The following is a 22,303-nucleotide window of genomic DNA, read 5'->3' on the forward strand; positions in this document are numbered from 1 at the left end:
ATTGTACAATCATTTATCAGGTAGGGAAACCGAAGATATGTCAATTAAGTCTCTTAGGCAAAATAGCCCCTCATACCAGAAAACATCAGGACATAACGAAACGTTAAGAAGTCAACTCCTGCGACTTTTGTCTTCTGGGATTGTTGGAAAATCTTATCAAATTGTCGTATGTGCCGTGTAGGTATTTCACCCCCACCCCACCCCATTTGTTCTGGTCCATAATGCTCAGATGCTCATTTTTTCGCCAAAAGTTCGACCCCTCTGGAATAAAATCCTGGATCTGCGCATGGCCTCTCTCTCATCTAGATTGTAACGAAACACATATGTATATCAATTATCTACATTTAGATTATGAAAACTCTTGATATAAACTTTACCCTTTGTTAAAGTGGGCGACAACTTGATAATGTTTTGTTTTGCTATATTGTTTGCACAAATCACGGTGATGAAAAACCAGCCTGAATAAATCCATGCTTCTCATTGACTCCCGTATTGTGATTGTCACGCGACAACAACCACCATATACAGGAGTAGGTGAGAGCAGACCGGTGCAAAACGAACTGACGTGCTAGTATAGAATAAACTTACTGAAACCAATTCGGGGCCCTTAAATGATAGTAGTACTTGACATGTTGACATAAAAAAAAAAGAAATTGACAACAGAAGATTATAGTAAATGGGGATCATTTGTATATGGTAAATGCTAACATATATATACATATATGTTTTGTTTTTGTTGGTTTTTTCCCCCCCATGTAATGCTATTATTCTCTTTTATATAAGTATTCACACGACACTATCATTATCTGCTGTCCCAGAAACTGTTATGTGAGGCAGTTGGGTTATTTTATTTATCATGTTGTTAATTTAAATCTTGTCTGTAATCAGTATTTCATATATAATTATATAGATATGTGCAGTGCAGAAGTGTGAACTCTGTCAGTATTACCGGTAGTACTTCTAAATGATTGTTATTTATTTTCATTGTTATAATTAATTGCCTGTTAACATGTACATACCCCCCGAGGGCCCTTGATTGGTGAATAAACTATATATATATACACTCCGAGGGCCCTTGATTGGTGAATAAACATATTGTATACTTGTGATCGATATACGTGCAAAAAGAACCTGTAGCATATGCACTTATACTAGAGTATTAACATTAACTCTTTTACATTTATCTGGTTCTTTTTAAGACTATACAATGCAGTATTTCTTGTTTTGAAAATGTTGATTAAAATTGCCTAGCTTGAATAGCAACATATCATTCTCATTGGACATAATCCACAAAAATGTTTATTTATTAAACTACAGAATTTTAAAATTATTCTTAGTAATATCCTCAAAAAACGCATGTCTATCACCTTTACATAAATCAGTAGATAATCTTTCTCTCTATCACCTTTATGTAAGTCAGTAGATATAAATCTCTCTCTCTCTCTCTCTATCACCTTTATGTAAGTCAGTAGATATAAATCTCTCTCTCTATCACCTTTATGTAAGTCAGTAGATATAAATCTCTCTATATGGTGACTTTATAACTTATAACTTATAATAGCATGTGTATCGCCTTTATATAAGTCAGTATATAAATATATCTCTATCGCCTTTATAAGTCAGTATATATATATATATATATATATATATATATATATATATATATCGCCTTTATATAAGTCAGTATATATAAATATCTCTCTATCGCCTTTATATAAATCAGTATATAAAATATAAATATCTGTCTATCACCTTTATAAAAGTTAGTATAGATGAATATATATCTCTATATGACGATTTATAACTTATAACTGCCAGATAGATAAACGTATTGAACACATTACAATCTCAAATAATCAAGGGCAAAACACCTTTTATTTTCCATCCTCCTATATTTTGATATTTGCAGCACGTGAAACAATAAATTAACAACAAAAAGCAAAATTTAAAAAAAACTAGAAAGTTTTCGTTAATAAATGGTAATATCATTGAATTATAGATCGAGATAATAGTTTTGAGAACTCTGTGAAAAAGAATTTACGAGATTGCAAAACTGAAAACGGTCAATGGGACATAACTCTAACACCTCACTCTTTTTACGGATTTCAGTTTTCTCTTTTATTCGCTAGATGTAAACTTCCTGTTGCTAGGATAAGCAGGTGTCTGATTTGTTATCTTTATAAACTCATTTAAATGATCCTTTATAAGTAATTCTGTTAAATGATCACTTATAAGTCCACGTGATGTTGATTCAATATTTTGTGTAGGTCTATAGTATGCAGACTTTTGTTGACCACGAACCACAGGCGTGACGTTTTAGGCCTGTACGCTTACAACTGAAGATCTTAATGTTTCTGTTCACAATGGGTTTTTTTTAAAGACTGCTTTAATTTGCTCTCATCAAATAAGAATATCAAAACAAAAATCTAGCCTATTTATTCCATTATAAAGTGTTGGTAACTCTTGCCATGGGACTGAAATCTGTAAAGAAGACACGACCGGGAAATTCTGCTATGTATTATAATTAAGTTGTATTATATATTGTTTCCTGAAAACCTTTGATGTGTAGCGGTCAGCCGGAATTGATCGCCGGTGGCCAGATAGTTCAGTTGGTAGAGCACCTGACTAGCGATTCAGGGGCCCAGGTTTGAATCCAGGTCTGGTCCGTTGCATTTTCTCCCTTCCTGTTACATTTGATGCCGTGACCACCCCTATTTAAATGTACATGTGCATGAATGCATACTGAACATAAGGTATACAAAATTCAAAAATTACTGTATGCCAACATGGTAATTGTTAATTAAGTTATCTTATAAACAGTATATGTAACAGAGAAATATTTGTCTCTACTGAGAATCAATCCGGTAGAACACTCATGACATGAAAATGGTTACATATACAATAACAGCCCAATAAACCCCCCAAATTTCACAGCTTTAAAAAAAAGACTAAATCTCGCTTTATCATTTTATATTTCATTTAAACGAAATATCATAAAGTTATATTATTTTTATGTATTGTAATGCACTTCACCATTGGTTCATTTTATATCATGTATCAAAGTATAGAAATGCGGATTGTCTGGGTCTTTCTAATTATAAACATTAAAAAACTCGGATTGACTTGTAGTTTCTAATAGATTAGGGAAATTTTGCTACGTGCAACAATGAATGTGATTCACTGACGTATGTCATTCCAACCAATCAAATTCTCTTCCCGGTTTTTCTAATCATAAACATAAAAAACTCAGATTGACCTGTACTTTCTAATAATAGATTAGGGAATTGAATTTATTAATGATTTTTTATAATTTCCTGAAAAGGGAAGATGCTCTATTCATTACATGTTTCATAAAATTACTCTATCAGTATAAAGAACACACACTGAAATTAAAACAGCTAGCTTACTATATTTTTTAATCTCAATATGTTAAAAAAAAGATATTGCAATTTATGTTTCCTAATTTTGTCAAGCATTCTTTGAAAAATAATATAACAAATGTAGCCCTTTCAATCGGTCGATCCATAGATATATCGACTTCACAGAAAAGCATATCTATGGATCGACCTCATGATAGGGCTATATTTGTATAATATACATAGATATGTTCACATAAGTTTTCTCTAATACTGTATACACAGCAATTAGAAGTACATCATATGAAAACTGACACAATTTATGAATGATTCACCACCAGCATATGTCTAGTGCCTCTATTATTTTAGACAGTACCTGACTTTTTTATGAATATATATGATATCCTCCTATAAGTATTGCATGCATGGATAGTCTGAAAAGATTGTCAAATGCATTCCATATATTGAATATCAATTGTACAGATGCCGATGAATTTTTCATTGCTTTATCTCTTGGCTATATCACAAGAGTCAATTACGCACAAAATGCATATTTGTATGTACAGAATTTGGTACCTTTATTAGCCAGGTATGACTGATATTTATAAACAAAATAGAAGAAGGCAACAGATATATGTACTAAGACTAGTTATGCTGAAATTTGATATCTTCAATTCAGAGAATGTTGTGACATTCTGCCATTCAATAATACTGTATTTCTGGACAGCGGAGTTCAAGATGTGTGGTTGTTTCTCTTTATGTGACCCATTTTCTTTTTAGAATTAATTATGCACTATCTAGCAGTACTCCTGACTAGTGTAGGGTACTAAGAAAGAGAGATGATTATTCTTCTAAAAGTAATGTAAATCAAAGAGTATCTTAACTTGAAGATAAACCAGCATTACAAATATCAATAATTTTTTTTACGTGTATCAGAATACAATCATGTATGTATATTCTTTCTTTTTATGTGAAATGAGCTGTTGAATTATTTTTGTAGGAACCTCAAGTCAATAAGTTAGGAGCACAGAGTGTCCAGTCATGACGTCAGCGGACAAAGAGACCACGCCTATGATGGACGAAGTGACAGAGGATGAGTACTCGGACAGGTTTGGTGATTTTGATGAGGAACCCACACACCCAGCAAAAGGCGAGAATGTCTACAGGTCAGGTAAGTACACAACACACCCAGCAAAAGGCGAGAATGTCTGCAGGTCAGTACACAACACACCCAGCAAAAGGCGAGAATGTCTACAGGTCAGGTAAGTACACAACACACCCAGCAAAAGGCAAGGATGTCTACAGGTCAGGTAAGTACACAACACACCCAGCAAAAGGTAAGGATGTCTACAGGTCAGGTAAGTACACAACACACCCAGCAAAAGGAAAGGATGTCTACAGGTCAGGTAAGTACACAACACACCCAGCAAAAGGCGAGGATGTCTACAGGTCAGTTAAGTACACAACACACCCAGCAAAAGGCAAGGATGTCTACAGGTCAGGTAAGTACACAACACACCCAGCAAAAGGCGAGAATGTCTACAGGTCAGGTAAGTACACAACACACCCAGCAAAAGGCGAGAATGTCTGCAGGTCAGTACACAACACACCCAGCAAAAGGCAAGGATGTCTACAGGTCAGTTAAGTGCACAACACACCCAGCAAAAGGCGAGGATGTCTACAGGTCAGGTAAGTACACAACACACACCAACAAGAGAGACTGTCTAGTACACAACACACAGGAAAAGGACAGACTGTCTACTAATCAGGTATATAACAAAAATTTCAGGGGGTGCAGACCCCTTGATTCTTTGCTGGATCCACCTTCATGATTTGCTGGATCTAACAGTTTCCAAAGGCTTTAACATCTGAATGGGTGGGTTGAATCTAATACATTTTAAAGGGCTAGGAATGGTTACCCTGTAATAATTCAATATATTGAATTTACACACATTTATATATTCTGTTAAAGAAGAAGGGTCATGCCCCTACAGTACATGTATTTTTTATATATAAATATCAATAAATGAATTTTAAAATAAATGATATACATCCACTCTTTGGTAATAGTGGTGTGTTGAATCCTGGATATATCTACATCAATTTTTGAGTGAGTTTAACTCTAGATATAGGTATAGAATAATATACAAGGTTCTGGTGAGTTGGGTTGGGAAGGAGCAAGAGATGTATTTATAGGAAGTTGTGGATTTCAGCCATGTACATTGGTCACCTTATTATCTGTTTACTGATTAGTTCATGAAAGTCTGCAGCAACTCTTCAGGACTGATACTTGTGCTTGATTGACATTTGTGTCTTAGATTTTTCTAGATGTTCGATGTCTATCACTTCAGTAGAAAGATGACATATAAGTGATTACATTATAACTGTGTCTTTCACGAATGTTCCAGAGACTTCATTTTCAGTATAAATACACTGTGAAAGCCATTATAACTGTGTCTTTCACGAATGTTCCAGAGACTTCATTTTCAGTATAAATACACTGTGAAAGCCATTATAACTGTGTCTTTCACGAATGTTCCAGAGACTTCATTTTCAGTATAAATACACTGTGAAAGCCATTATAACTGTGTCTTTCACGAATGTTCCAGAGACTTCATTTTCAGTATAAATACACTGTGAAAGCCATTATAACTGTGTCTTTCACGAATGTTCCAGAGACTTCATTTTCAGTATAAATACACTGTGAAAGCCATTATAACTGTGTCTTTCACGAATGTTCCAGAGACTTCATTTTCAGTATAAATACACTGTGAAAGCCATTATAACTGTGTCTTTCACGAATGTTCCAGAGACTTCATTTTCAGTATAAATACACTGTGAAAGCCATTATAACTGTGTCTTTCACGAATGTTCCAGAGACTTCATTTTCAGTATAAATACACTATGAAAGCTCTGGTAGACAAGCCACTTTAGATATTGGTGATTAAACGATCTTTTTAAAATATGTATCTGGGGATTACAGAAATTTAATTGGAATTGACAGGCATCTTGTGACAGTATTGTGTGTAAATTCAGCTCAGCGTAAACCCATTGTTATCGTTCACCTGTCGTAAGTTAGTATTTTGTTATTTGCTATAATTTTCTTTCAATAATTGTAATCAAATTCTGTTAATTTTTTAAATTGTCTTAATTGTTAGTAAATTCTTCTGCATTAGTAAGGGTCATTTCTAACCCATAACTCTCAAGTTCAACTTTCTAACAGTTTAAGTGACAAGTTTATATTGTCGTACCATCATTTCAATATATATATGTATATATAGGTGTCACAATTGCCACGATTTTCAATTTATCATATCATTCTTCAGGTGGATTTTTTCTTCTGTGGAAATACAACAAATTTTAAGGCAAAATTAGAATTACTTGTTTATTTATTTGTCTTCATAAAATTCTTCACTTGTCTGGTAATTAGCTTTGTGGATCAAGTCTGGTAATGTGTGTTTAAGTCTCACGACAATTTTAATTTTAGACTTAGCATTGAAATTGCAGTTTTTTGCTATGTGTGACAAAATTTTAAATTTCCAACACCACAACACTATGACACATATGGAAGATTTAACATTAAAATTGCAGTCATTTGAGCAAAATTTTGGATTTCCTATACCACAATACTATATGACACATATTGAAGATTTAACATTGAAGTTACAGTTTCTTAATGTTATTTGAACAAAATTTTGAATTTCTAACACCACAATACTATAATGACACATATTCTGCAGTTCTCGATCAAGTTATTCACTCTTATACCATATAACGTTTTTTCCCCGCGATAATCCAGTAAGTAGAAACTCACCACCTCGGATGTAGTACTGATTATCTTAAACGGTGGCCAGGTGTTATCGCTCTGTACACACACCTGTTAACTTGTGAGTCATAACAGTAATGTTTTTTTAGGGTATTTTCGCAAAATTTGTGATACGCAAAAATAACCCATTATACGGTAATTGTTTGTATTTCAAGTGAAAGATGTTAATTTCATTTATGGATGCTGAAATCAATGAAGATGTCTTTAATTGCAATACAATATTGCTTCAATTGAAAGTCTTTCTTGCAAGCAATATGATTTGTAAATTCATAACTTGAATATAATCTAAGAATATGCAGTTTTCATTTGTTGGACATTTAAACTGTCACAAACTTACCTTGAGAGTTTGTTGAATTGTCTTTTATTTTTACTGTTCTGATTGTGGAATTCCACAGAGTGTATATGTTTTCATTTTGGACAGCTGATCGTACTCTTTAAATGGTGGCCTGGGAATTGTCATTTGTTTGCCCACATTTGACAGATGCCTATGTTTGAGACATTAGATTGTATTTATCCTATTGAAAGTTTGACACATGAGATTTGTGGCTCTCAGAGGTCACAAGCGTATGATTTTCTGTTACTATTAATAGCTAGTATAACCTTAGCAAATTTGCTCCTGCATGCTTCAACATCTCCTGACATTGTGCTTTTATTGGATCATTACATTTATTCAACAACATTGTTGCTAATGTTTCATTTTCTCTTGGTTGTAATTGAATTCAAAGTGAACTTTAGATGATGGTGCATTCATGTGACCATCCTAGACCTTATTACCAACTCTAACCAATCTAACCTTAATATAGCAGATTGTCCCTCAAAGTTTCTTTTTTAACCACCCACCACCCCCAAATGGAATTGTACCTGTATTAAAAAATTATAGTGCCAGCATGTCTTTCTCTGTTCTGACAGAGACCTGCCTCCCCAATGTTGGTTTGGTTTTATATTGTTTAACATCCCTTTCGAGAATTCTTCACTCGTATAGAGACGTCACCATTGTCAGTGAACCTCCCCATTCTAATGTCTTTGTTCAATGCAATTAGCTTTATTTTGACTTGCCTTGTCACAATCACAGTCAATTTATTATACCCCACGCAATGAAATTGTGGAGGGTATAATGTTTTTCACCCGTTCAACAGTCCCTCAGTTCCTTTCTTTTTCTAGGAGTTATGCCCCTTTTGAACTTCGAATTTCGACCTTGAAGTACTGTGGTATTTAAATCAGACCAAGGTTATGTTTCATTTCAGTTTGACTGATTTAACACTTAGTTCTCTCCCCTCCTGAAGGCACACAAGGCTGCAACACTGGGTCTCTCCAAACCCCTGTCTCTTATTATCACTTGGCCTGGTTCTAATATCTCCATCCTGTACCCCTTCTTTCTGCTCCCACTGTCCTTCACCGGGTTGTTTTCAGTCTCCCTCATGCCCCTTTTCCTTGTGGTGTCTCACAGTCGTCGTCACCTCCCCTCCCTAGCATGTGTCCTATCCAGTTCCACTGCCGCCTCCACCTTATTACGTTCATATCCGAATTTCTTTGTAGTATGAATATTAATTTACACTTACTGTCCAAACTTCTTACTGAGTGGGAACAGATTAATTTACACTTATGTCTAAAATTTCTTTGTCAGTGTGAAAATTGGTTTACACTCCCGACTCCAAACTTCTCAATGATTTACAATTATTTCAGAATTTGTTTGTTAGTGTGAACATGGATTTACACCCAAATTTGGCTCTATAAACATTTTTAGCAGTGCTAATTTCAGAGGTAAATAAAATTTCATCTTGCATGGGATATATTTACTGTATTTAAGGATGGTGAAGACTTGGTGATAATTGGCGAGAAAAGAAATTTAACATTTTATCTGTAAGACTTACCTGGTTAGACTCGCATTGTCCTTTGATGGAGACTAATCTTTTTTTGAAAAATTGAATACAATGGTAAGTGATTATATTGGGGCTCTACGTTGGGAAAATATTTGTATGAATTTTAATGGATTTTGCATGTTTACTCAATTCTGATCTGTGCTGAATATTGAAAAGCAACTTAAGGAAATCTTTATTGCTGTCAAACAATATAATAACATTGAGGCCAAAATAATAAAGCTTTGATATTCATTGTCCTACATAACAGCAATACTTAGACTGTGTAGGGATTTTAATTTTTGAGAAGACTCGTGGAGTTTTAGTGAGGAAGGATTTTTAATTGTGTGTGGTAATTCTACGGTGTGACGTTGATTTCAATGAATGTCTGGCAGAATTGATTCTATGCTGCTTGGGCGGGTGTCTAATTGGTTGGTGCCTGATATACCCCTACATCAACATCCAATGGATTATGGTGTTGTGTATTGATAAAGTGATTATGCTGTCGGAAGGCAATCAACTTTATTACATTTTTTGGGGGGTGTTTGGAATGACACCCAGGATAAAGCGAGAGCTTATGAAAATTCCTCTGTGAAGAATTTCTCTATAGGAAAGAATTGGTTTTCAGTGAGGTGAATTGATTTTTGTTATTTTACATTGATTTCTGATTGAGAAACATGGAAACATTTAGAAAATCTAGCCTTGTAACAGGAGTGACCGCCAAACGACAAAACGAGACACAGCAACTTGAGTATGGACATTTGTTAACATGGATGTACCTCATCAATGGCTGTAAGTGTAGTAGTTGATGGGCAGAGGTGTTATTGATGAATGAAGAACAGTCTGATTTCAATTTTGCTAAATCTTATGTGCTGGAAGGAAATATATGGGGGGGGGGGGGGTAATAAACCAATATTTAGGTAATATGGCTGACTCCATACATCATACTGGCTGGTGGTTGTTTTATATGGATGAATGGATGAAATTCTGAAATTCCCTGCCCTTCATTTTGGTTGTTATACATAAATCATAGCCTTTACAAAAACCAGGCCTGGTTTGCATAAAAATCAATACACTTTTTAATAAACTGTACAATAAAAGATGGCTTTTGTATTGTGTAGAGCTTAAATTGTAGTATAATTAATGGTAATTTTTCATTTGCAACCCTGTACTATTTTGACCTGCATGCACTAGTACATGTAGGCTAAGGTATAGGAAAATTGTTTAATTTTTTGGTGAAAAAATATAGAAGATGACACGTACTCAATGAATATATGCAAATTGCTTTCACCAAGTTTAGGCACAGATGGCCTATATGTAAACTTCCAGTGATCAATTCTGGAAAAAATATTGTTTATCTTGAAATAAAAATGAATTGATTTCTGAAGGTTAACAGCTTTTAAGAAGTGTTAGAAGTTATGAGAATAAAAGCTTGATAATACCAATTGATTGGTGTTTGTACACCTGAAGTCATCATACAATGTCTTTGATGCAAGTACACCGATTTCATATTATTCAGAATTAGATTCTGAATAACTAGCAGACCTTTTTTTGGTATGAAAATTGCATGTCACTCAGAAAATTGGAATCGTGAATTATTTTGCAAATCCTTATCTTCCTATGAAATGATTTGCTTCTGTGACTGATGAAATTAATGCATAAACCTGATATTTTTCAGATACTCCTGAAACCAACATCACAGAAATCCCTACCAATCCTGATATTTCCATACGATGTGATCGATGCAAAATATACATCAATCTCCGAACGCTCCGAGATCACCGGATATACCATGATGCCTTGCAGGTGATGAAATATCAAGGCAAAAGTAAACCAACATCTATAGATGGACTCAGAAAAAGACGACAGATCATTCTGAGAAAGATCCGTGAACAAAAGGAAACTCCCAAACAGCTCCAGGCAATCCAGGAACTTAATGATGCATATGAATATCTTAAAGCTGACGTGCAGGTATGTAAGTTACAGGTATATAGATTACAGGTATGTAAGTTACAGGTATATAGATTACATGTATATAGATTACAGGTATATAGATTACAGTTATATAAATTACAGGTATATAGATTACAGGTATATAGATTACAGGTATATAGATTACAGGTATATAGATTACATGTATATAGATTACAGGTATATAGATTACAGTTATATAAATTACAGGTATATAGATTACAGGTATATAGATTACAGTTATATAGATTACAGGTATATAGATTACAGGTGTATAGATTACAGGTATATAGATTACATGTATATAGATTACAGGTATATAGATTACATGTATGATATTACAGGTATATAGATTACATGTATATAGATTACAGTTATATAGATTACAGGTATGTAAGTTACAGGTATATAGATTACAGTTATATAGATTACAGGTATATAGATTACAGGTATATAGATTACAGTTATATAGATTACATGTATATAGATTACAGGTATATAGATTACAGGTATATAGATTACAGGTATATAGATTACAGGTATGATATTACAGTTATATAGATTACAGGTATGATATTACAGTTATATAGATTACAGGTATGATATTACAGGTATATAGATTACAGGTATGATATTACAGTTATATAGATTACAGGTATGATATTACAGTTATATAGATTACAGGTATGATATTACAGGTATATAGATTACAGGTATATAGATTACAGGTATGATATTACAGGTATATAGATTACAGGTATGATATTACAGTTATATAGATTACAGGTATGATATTACAGTTATATAGATTACAGGTATGATATTACAGGTATATAGATTACAGGTATATAGATTACAGGTATATAGATTACAGGTATATAGATTACAGGTATGATATTACAGTTATATAGATTACAGGTATGATATTACAGGTATATAGATTACAGGTATATAGATTACAGGTATATAGATTACAGGTATGATATTACAGTTATATAGATTACAGGTATGATATTACAGTTATATAGATTACAGGTATATAGATTACAGGTATATAGATTACAGGTATGATATTACAGTTATATAGATTACAGGTATGCTATTACAGGTATATAGATTACAGGTATGATATTACAGTTATATAGATTACAGGTATGATATTACAGGTATATAGATTACAGGTATGATATTACAGTTATATAGATTACAGGTATGATATTACAGTTATATAGATTACAGGTATGATATTACAGTTATATAGATTACAGGTATGATATTACAGTTATATAGATTACAGGTATGATATTACAGGTATATAGATTACAGGTATGATATTACAGTTATATAGATTACAGGTATGATATTACAGTTATATAGATTACAGGTACATATGAGGTTTGTATATTATAGGTATATAGATTACAGATGTATATTACAGATATGTAGAATACAGGTACCATTTGGATTACAAGTATTTGCTTGTGAATCACCTCAGCGAAGATGCTAGAAATGTACTAAAAAGCAAAGGTTTAGTTATTTTAAGAATAGTTTTGTTTTGCATCAGACTGTGTATGTGTTTGTCATTAGATGTTGGATAGACATGTACATGTTTGTCAGTAGACAATGGATAAATGTACATTTAGTCAGTAGACAATGGATAGATGTACATTTAGTCAGTAGACAATGGATAGATGTACATTTAGTCAGTAGACAATGGATAGATGTACATTTAGTCAGTAGACAATGGATAGATGTACATTTAGTCAGTAGACAATGCCTAGATTTTGTACATGTTTTTCAAAAGAAAATGAATAGATATGTGCATGTTTTTCAGTAGATGTTGGATAGATATTACATGTTTTTCAATAGAAAATGGATAGATATGTATATGTTTGTCAGTAGATGTTGTTATTGTTGTACATATTTGTCAGTAGATGTTGTTATTGTTGTATTTGTCAGTAGATGATGTTGTTATTGTATATGTTTGTCAGTAGATGTTGTTATTGTTGTACATATTTGTCAGTATATGATGTTATTGTTGTATTTGTCAGTATATGATGTTATTGTTGTATATGTCAGTAGATGATGTTATTGTTGTATTTGTCAGTATATGATGTTATTGTTGTATTTGTCAGTATATGATGTTATTGTTGTATTTGTCAGTATATGATGTTATTGTATATGTTTGTCAGTAGATGATGTTATTGTTGTATATGTCAGTAGATGATGTTATTGTTGTATTTGTCAGTATATGATGTTATTGTTGTACTTATTTGTCAGTAGATGTTGTTATTGTTGTACATATTTGTCAGTATATGATGTTATTGTTGTATTTGTCAGTATATGATGTTATTGTATATGTTTGTCAGTAGATGATGTTATTGTTGTATATGTCAGTAGATGATGTTATTGTTGTATTTGTCAGTATATGATGTTATTGTTGTATATGTCAGTAGATGATGTTATTGTTGTATTTGTCAGTATATGATGTTATTGTTGTACTTATTTGTCAGTAGATGTTGTTATTGTTGTACATATTTGTCAGTATATGATGTTATTGTTGTATATGTCAGTATATGATGTTATTGTTGTATTTGTCAGTATATGATGTTATTGTATATGTTTGTCAGTAGATGATGTTATTGTTGTACATATTTGTCAGTAGATGATGTTATTGTTGTACATATTTGTCAGTATATGATGTTATTGTTGTATTTGTCAGTATATGATGTTATTGTTGTATTTGTCAGTATATGATGTTATTGTTGTATATGTCAGTAGATATTGTTATTGTATACGTTTGTCAGTATATGTTGTTATTGTTGTAGGGTACGTTTGAGCTGGAGCGACAGAGTAGAGAGGAGATAAACACAGACGTCCGTGGAGTGGCCGTTAACTGTAGTCCCCCTTGTGTGTTCGCTGTTGGCACCTGTTCCTCACAGAATGAAAGGTACAGTACTTTTCTAAAGTTTTTAACACTCATCATTTTATTAATTCATCATCCTATTGTAATGGCTTTCTTCCTGTGTTTTGGGGGCAGGATGTTTGGAAATGAATATGATTTGTTGAAAATGAATTGTAGGATTTGTTTTAATGAGTACTGTAAATCCCTTCCTTAGAAATTTAATTGGAAGAGGATAGTTGCAATTTTAATAAAAGCTATGAAAGTAAAATGAGAGGAAGTGTTTTTCATTATCTCAATAGAGCCAAAGCCTTGGATGAATTTTTAGCTTACAGGTGTTGAAAACTCAAGTGAGCTTTTCTGATTGAAATTTGTCCATTGTCTGTTTCTTGTCTTGCTGTCAACTTTCCGCATTAGGGACTTCTCATAAACACTGGGCAAATTTTACCACATCAGGGAGAAATCAGTCTTTGATAAGGGGATTCAGGTTTGTTTAAATGAAGGATCACCCCACCTTTGAAAGGGGTGTTACATATATCAGGAAAGATGAAAAGATCCGAGAATGTTGCATTTAAAAAAAATCTGAATAATCTGTGATCCAGGAAAGTCAGAACTTGCTGGAAAGTTACCTTATCTTATGAGGATTAAAATTTAATGTACATCGGGGGTCATGGAGCTGCCACAATAGGTGTTTAGTTTTATATCAGAAAATTAGAAAAATTCTTTCAATATTAGTTAATTGGTATCTTGTTCTGAAGAACCGCAGGGGTTCACTATGTCAAAGGCAAAGGTAGTGCTTATTGTACACATAGTTTAGATTCAAAGACTTTTCACATCATGACCTCTGGTACAAACAGGAATCTATAGGAAAAATCCCAAGAATCCCAATGGTACAATGTGATCCAACTCTTCGGATCAAGTTACTGTAGTAATGATAAATTTATTACATACCCCCTTATGCATTTTAAATCCACATTTATAAGATAGTAAATGTAATCCAAATTATCGAAAACACAGACATACAGTGAAATTATGTTTTGTGTACGCAGTTTGGTTTGTGACGCGGTCAATATTTTCCACTAAAAACGTTGTGTTGATGCATTGTGACGTCATCAGTTTCAGAGGATACTGATACGGAATCAGAAAACCACAGTCTGGTGATCCGGAAAACCGGATCACACTCTGTGAAATCCACAGTATTTATAAACAAAACATTGTTGGGTTTATATTGAATAGAAAAAAATCTCAAGAATCCCAAAGGTACAATGTGTCAGATCAATATGCAAGCTTCCTTGTGTTATGTGATCTCTGTATCATTAGTGTTAGAGAATCCTCGATATCTTGTGGACTCTGTATCATTAGTGTTAGAGAATCCGCGGTATCTTGTGGACTCTGTATCATTAGTGTTAGAGAATCCGCGGTATCTTGTGGACTCTGTATCATTAGTGTTAGAGAATCCGCAGTATCTTGTGGACTCTGTATCATTAGTGTTAGAGAATCCTCGATATCTTGTGGACTCTGTATCATTAGTGTTAGAGAATCTACAGTATCTTGTGGACTCTGTATCATTAGTGTTAGAGAATCCGCAGTCTTGTCGACTCTGTATCATTAGTGTTAGAGAATCCGCGGTATCTTGTGGACTCTGTATCATTAGTGTTAGAGAATCTGCGGTATCTTGTGGACTCTGTATCATTAGTGTTAGAGAATCCGCAGTCTTGTGGACTCTGTATCATTAGTGTTAGAGAATCTGCAGTCTTGTGGACTCTGTATCATTAGTGTTAGAGAATCCGCAGTATCTTGTGGACTCTGTATCATTAGTGTTAGAGAATCCGCAGTCTTGTGGACTCTGTATCATTAGTGTTAGAGAATCCGCAGTCTTGTGGACTCTGTATCATTAGTGTTAGAGAATCCGCAGTATCTTGTGGACTCTGTATCATTAGTGTTAGAGAATCCGCGGTATCTTGTGGACTCTGTATCATTGGTGTTAGAGAATTCGCAGTATCTTGTGGACTCTGTATCATTAGTGTTAGAGAATCCACAGTCTTGTTGACTCTGTATCATTAGTGTTAGAGAATCCACAGTCTTGTGGACTCTGTATCATTAGTGTTAGAGAATCCTCGATATCTTGTGGACTCTGTATCATTAGTGTTAGAGAATCCACAGTCTTGTGGACTCTGTATCATTAGTGTTAGAGAATCCGCAGTATCTTGTGGATTCTGTATCATTAGTGTTAGAGAATCTACAATATCTTGTGGATTCTATATCATTAGTGTTAGAGAATCCGCAGTATCTTGTGGTCTCTGTATCATTAGTGTGAGGGAATCCGCAGTCTTGTGGAATCTGTATCATTAGTGTTAGAGAATCCGCAGTATCTTGTGGACTCTGTATCATTAGTGTTAGAGAATCCGCAGTCTTGTGGACTCTGTATCATTAGTGTTAGAGAATCCGCAGTATCTTGTGGACTCTGTATCATTAGTGTTAGAGAATCCGCGGTATCTTGTGGACTCTGTATCATTGGTGTTAGAGAATTCGCAGTATCTTGTGGACTCTGTATCATTAGTGTTAGAGAATCCACAGTCTTGTTGACTCTGTATCATTAGTGTTAGAGAATCCACAGTCTTGTGGACTCTGTATCATTAGTGTTAGAGAATCCTCGATATCTTGTGGACTCTGTATCATTAGTGTTAGAGAATCCACAGTCTTGTGGACTCTGTATCATTAGTGTTAGAGAATCCGCAGTATCTTGTGGATTCTGTATCATTAGTGTTAGAGAATCCGCAGTATCTTGTGGTCTCTGTATCATTAGTGTGAGGGAATCCGCAGTCTTGTGGAATCTGTATCATTAGTGTTAGAGAATCCGCAGTATCTTGTGGTCTCTGTATCATTAGTGTTAGAGAATCCGCGGTATCTTGTCGACTCTGTATCATTAGTGTTAGAGAATCCGTAGTATCTTGTGGTCTCTGTATCATTAGTGTGAGGGAATCCGCAGTCTTGTGGAATCTGTATCATTAGTGTTAGAGAATCCGCAGTATCTTGTGGTCTCTGTATCATTAGTGTTAGAGAATCCGCGGTATCTTGTCGACTCTGTATCATTAGTGTTAGAGAATCCGTAGTATCTTGTGGACTCTTTATCATTAGTGTTAGAGAATCCGCAGTATCTTGTGGTCTCTGTATCATTAGTGTTAGAGAATCCACAGTCTTGTGGACTATGTATCATTAGTGTTAGAGAATCCGCAGTCTTGTGGACTCTGTATCATTAGTGTTAGAGAATCCGCAGTATCTTGTGGACTCTGTATCATTAGTGTTAGAGAATCCGCAGTCTTGTGGACTCTGTATCATTAGTGTTAGAGAATCCGCAGTCTTGTGGACTCTGTATCATTAGTGTTAGAGAATCCAGTCTTGTGGACTCTGTATCATTAGTGTTAAAGAATCCACAGTCTTGTGGACTCTGTATCATTAGTGTTAGAGAATCCGCAGTATCTTGTGGATTCTGTATCATTAGTGTTAGAGAATCTACAGTATCTTGTGGATTCTATATCATTAGTGTTAGAGAATCCACAGTATCTTGTGGTCTCTGTATCATTAGTGTGAGGGAATCCGCAGTCTTGTGGAATCTGTATCATTAGTGTTAGAGAATCCGCAGTCTTGTGGACTCTGTATCATTAGTGTTAGAGAATCCGCAGTATCTTGTGGAATCTGTATCATTAGTGTTAGAGAATCCGCAGTATCTTGTGGACTCTGTATCATTAGTGTTAGAGAATCCGCGATATCTTGTGGTCTCTGTATCATTAGTGTTAGAGAATCCGCGGTATCTTGTGGACTCTGTATCATTAGTGTTAGAGAATCCACGGTATCTTGTGGTCTCTGTATCATTAGTGTTAGAGAATCCGCGGTATCTTGTCGACTCTGTATCATTAGTGTTAGAGAATCCTCGGTATCTTGTGGATTCTGTATCATTAGTGTTAGAGAATCCTCGATATCTTGTTGACTCTGTATCATTAGTGTTAGAGAATCCGCAGTATCTTGTGGACTCTGTATCATTAGTGTTAGAGAATCTACAGTATCTTATGGATTCTATATCATTAGTGTTAGAGAATCCACAGTATCTTGTGGTCTCTGTATCATTAGTGTTAGAGAATCCACAGTCTTGTGGACTCTGTATCATTAGTGTTAGAGAATCCGCAGTCTTGTGGACTCTGTATCATTAGTGTTAGAGAATCCGCAGTATCTTGTGGTCTCTGTATCATTAGTGTTAGAGAATCCGCAGTCTTGTGGAATCTGTATCATTAGTGTTAGAGAATCCGCAGTATCTTGTGGATTCTGTATCATTGGTGTTAGAGAATCCGCAGTATCTTGTGGACTCTGTATCATTAGTGTTAGAGAATCTGCAGTATCTTGTGGATTCTTTATTATTAGTGTTAGAGAATCCACAGTATCTTGTGGATTCTGTATCATTGGTGTTAGAGATTCCGCAGTATCTTGTGGACTCTGTATCATTAGTGTTAGAGAATCCACGGTATCTTGTGTATCTTGCAACAGATGGAAGAGCTATATGGAAGACACCAAAGTTTATCAGGACAGCTTTGGAGAAGACAGAAACAAGTGTTACTTTGGGTTGTTTGATGGTTACCATGGGAGATTTGCTGCGGATATGGCGGCTACTGAACTCCACCATCTTTTGCTGAATGAGATGGCAAAGTTTGATCCAAAAACCAAATCAACAACAGCTACAAACATCCTGGATACCACTGACGTCTCCCAGGTACAGTCATCTAAGTGAATTTAGTCCCCTTCTTAATCTTGCTCTTCTACTGTATGGTGGTTTTTTCTGTGGGATAAAAATTTTGGCTTATTTTAGCGGTTTGGGATCATACCATTAAATTTTTAATTGCTAAATTAGCACCCAAATATGTCTACAATCCGAATATCCAAATAAGGAAGTAACACAACACTGCTTATCAATTTTTATGTTATGGAACTCCATGTCCACCAAAATATAGTCCACTAAAATATCATTTGTATATACATATGACCTAGAAAATTGCCAAAGTTTACCACCTACAGTAAAAACCTGCCACATAGTACTGTGTACTATGAATTATTGATTCAGTTAGTATTGCATGATGTCAGAATTATAATTAAGAATATTAAATATTTACTTAATTATCCTTAAACCTTTCCTCCGTATTATTGATGGAAGAGTAACTTATTGATAATGGGTGTTTTCCATTCTCTGCAGTACTCATTTGAGCGTCCTGATACTAAGGAGAGTGAGCGTGTGGTCCTGCACGAGAAGAGCGTGGACATTATCCAGCAGATTGTTAACATGTGTGAAGACAAGTACGAGGAACTCATCACGCCACGACGAAAAAAGTCTGCCAAAGATGGGGACGAGCAGAAAGAAAACAAGAACAAGAAACAAAAGTCACCATTCACCATCAAAATGGAATCAGCTCTTGCCAAATCTTACTACTTAACTGACATCTTACTGTCTTATGGGAAAGACGAAAGGTCAAAGGTTAGGTGGAGTGGTTGTTCCGCTGTGACGGTTGTGATACAGAGTGGGGATAAACTAGAACAGGGTGGATTTCCGATATCCCCAGTGGTAGAGGAAGATGAGGAGACAAAAAGTGATGTTTATATGTCCCGTCCTCCCACACTGGAGAACAAATTAGACCAGTCACAGCCACCCAGCACCACAGGCTTGGATGTACCCCAGGAGACCAGCACCACAGGCTTTGATCCTCCACGGGAGTTGGGCATGATTTATGTCGCTAATGCAGGTATGTACTGATTTAGGTTTACTGTAGAACCTCTATTTCTAAACCCTTGGCATGTAATTTTAGAATCAACGTCATTGTTTCGCAGAGTCTCTTCCATCGTGCTAAAAGATTATGTAATGACACGCTAATGTAAAGACACGTGTGCCCATCTAAAATTGTTTTTATCCCTGCCCCTTTAAATATTGGTCCAATCGCAGTGATTGTTCTTTCCTTGACGCGTCATCATTGACAGATTTGTTTTGAAATCAACTATCCGGGACAGTGAAGGAACTTGAGAAGCTGAGTCGTTCACACTTACTGTAAATTCACGTTTAACGCAAGGAATGGGTCACCCATATTATATTTTAGTATTTAAAGACCGAACTTTAAGTTAACGCCCCCAAATTTTACCTGTGGCGTAATCAATGATAAGCTGCCGGTCAATCAAACTTTTAACAATAGAGCTTAGGTTGATTGACGTTTGCAGAGACTGTGGTCTACAGCTACCTGAGAAAGATGTTTTAATAACAATCACGGCTAATGATGACCGGCAGTCTTTAGATCTCGAGGAAAGCCCCGGTATACCTGAGTTTTGATAGCATTGACTTGCACCTAGGAATTTGTTTTCGTCCGTCGTCGTCCGTTGTGCATTAACAATTGAACATTTTAAATTTTTTCTTAATAACTACCAGTCCAATTCTTTTCAAATTTGGTATGAAGCATCATTGGGACAAGGGGGACATAAATTGTAAATTTCAGGTCTCCAGCACCCCTGGGGCCCTAGGGGTGGGGCAAAAACTGCCCAAAATTGACAAGTTTTCAAAAATCTTCTTCTCAAGAACCACACACATGTAAGAAAACTAAATGCATAGTGATGTAGAGCAGGAAGGCCTCTACCGAAATTGTAAATTACATGATCCCCGGGGTAGGGGTTCTGACTCCCAGGGTAGGGCCAAACTTGGTATATAGTGTTTATGTGTAAAACACTTAAATAACATTTTCTTTAGTTCTGTTGATACTAAATTGAAAGTAAATAGATATTTAGAAAGAAGAGGTAGTCCTTTACCAAAATTGTAAATTTGATGATTCCAGGGGTAGGGGTTTTGGTATCAGGGTGGGGCCAAAATGGGCAGTTATTTAGTGTGTGAACAATAGACATTTTTAACTTCTTCTTAATATTACTATCTTTCCAATTCTTTTCAAATTTGGTATGAAACATCTTTGGAACAAGGGGAACATAAATTGTAAATTTCAGGATTCCTGCACCCCTGGGGCCTTAGGGGCAGGGCAAAAACTGCCCAAAAATGACAATTTTTCAAAAATCTTCTCAAGAACCACACACATGTAAGAAAAACTAAATGCATAGTGATGTAGAGCAGGAAGGCCTCTACCGAAATTGTAAATTTCATGATCCCCGGGGTAGGGGTTCTGACCCCCAGGGTAGGGCCAAACTTGGTATATAGTGTTTATGTGTAAAACACTTAAATAACATTTTCTTTAGTTCTATTGATACTAAATTGAAAGTAAATAGATATTTAGAAAGAAGAGGTAGTCCTTTACCAAAATTGTAAATTTGATGATTCCAGGGATAGGGATTTTGGTATCAGGGTGGGGCCAAAATGGGCAGTTATTTAGTGTGTGAACAATAGACAGTTTTAACTTCTTCTTAATATTACTATCTTTCCAATTCTTTTCAAATTTGGTATGAAACATCTTTGGAACAAGGGGAACATAAATTGTAAATTTCAGGATTCCTGCACCCCTGGGGCCTTAGGGACAGGGCAAAAACTGCCCAAAAATGACAATTTTTCAAAAATCTTCTCAAGAACCACACACATGTAAGAAAAACTAAATGCATAGTGATGTAGAGCAGAAGGCCTCTACCAAAATTGTAAATTTCATGATCCCCGGGGTAGGGGTTATGACCCCAGGGCAGGGCCTAACTTGTTATATAGTGTTTATGTGTAAAACACTTAAATAACATTTTCTTTAGTGCTTTTGATACTAAATTGAAACTAAATGGATAGAGCAGGTAGTCCTTTACCAAAATTGTAAATTTGATTTTCCCCAGAGTAAGGGTTTTGACCCCAGGGTGGAGCCAAACTTAGTATATAGTATTTATGTGTAAGTTTGCTGATATTGTATAAAATCTAAATGCATACTTAGGTATAGCAGAAAAGGATGTACAAAAAATGGTGAATTTCACAACCCAGAGTTATGACTTTAAGATGAGTCCAAATTAGTCATATCTTTTGATGTTTTAATGTTAATACACCTGTTATTTAAAGCCTTTCATCAGTGTATGCACTTTTGAGGGCAGTGAAGTTTTAAGAACACATCTTGTTTTATACTGTTGCTGAACATTAGAATTTAGCTTAGATATTTAGAACAGGGATTTTTTCTAGATTTCATTGCAGAAAAAATTTACATAACGCTTACGTGGTAGCCTTCATCACCCAATGAAACAACAAAGAAAACATTTTATTGTTAATAAGTAGTAAACGATTTTCACACATACCAAGGCCTGAACTGAGGGGGGGGGGGGGGTTCCGATCCACCCACCCCTCTTGAATTGGAAGTTATTACATTTGTGCACTACTAAGTAATAAGGACAGAACCAGATCACAAAA

General features: G+C 35.0%; 1 protein-coding gene across 3 annotated transcripts in view; it reads left to right on the forward strand.

Moving 5' to 3' along the window:
* Positions 1-2,118: 2,118 nt before the first annotated feature.
* Positions 2,119-22,303, forward strand: part of LOC125678351 (protein phosphatase 2C-like domain-containing protein 1) — a 39,067-nt gene continuing 18,882 nt past the window's right edge. The window contains exons 1-6 of one of the 3 annotated variants that reach the window (XM_048916770.2): positions 2,119-2,159; positions 4,357-4,527; positions 10,717-11,009; positions 13,838-13,959; positions 18,451-18,673; positions 19,151-19,694. In XM_048916770.2, coding sequence (XP_048772727.1) covers positions 4,398-4,527; positions 10,717-11,009; positions 13,838-13,959; positions 18,451-18,673; positions 19,151-19,694 — 1,312 coding nt within the window. In that variant the 5' untranslated portion in view covers positions 2,119-2,159; positions 4,357-4,397. The other 2 variants (XM_056155321.1, XM_048916771.2) reach the window with 2 other exon arrangements.

This window comes from Ostrea edulis, chromosome 2 (assembly GCF_947568905.1).
Source record: "Ostrea edulis chromosome 2, xbOstEdul1.1, whole genome shotgun sequence".
Taxonomy (NCBI): Eukaryota; Metazoa; Mollusca; class Bivalvia; order Ostreida; family Ostreidae; genus Ostrea; species Ostrea edulis.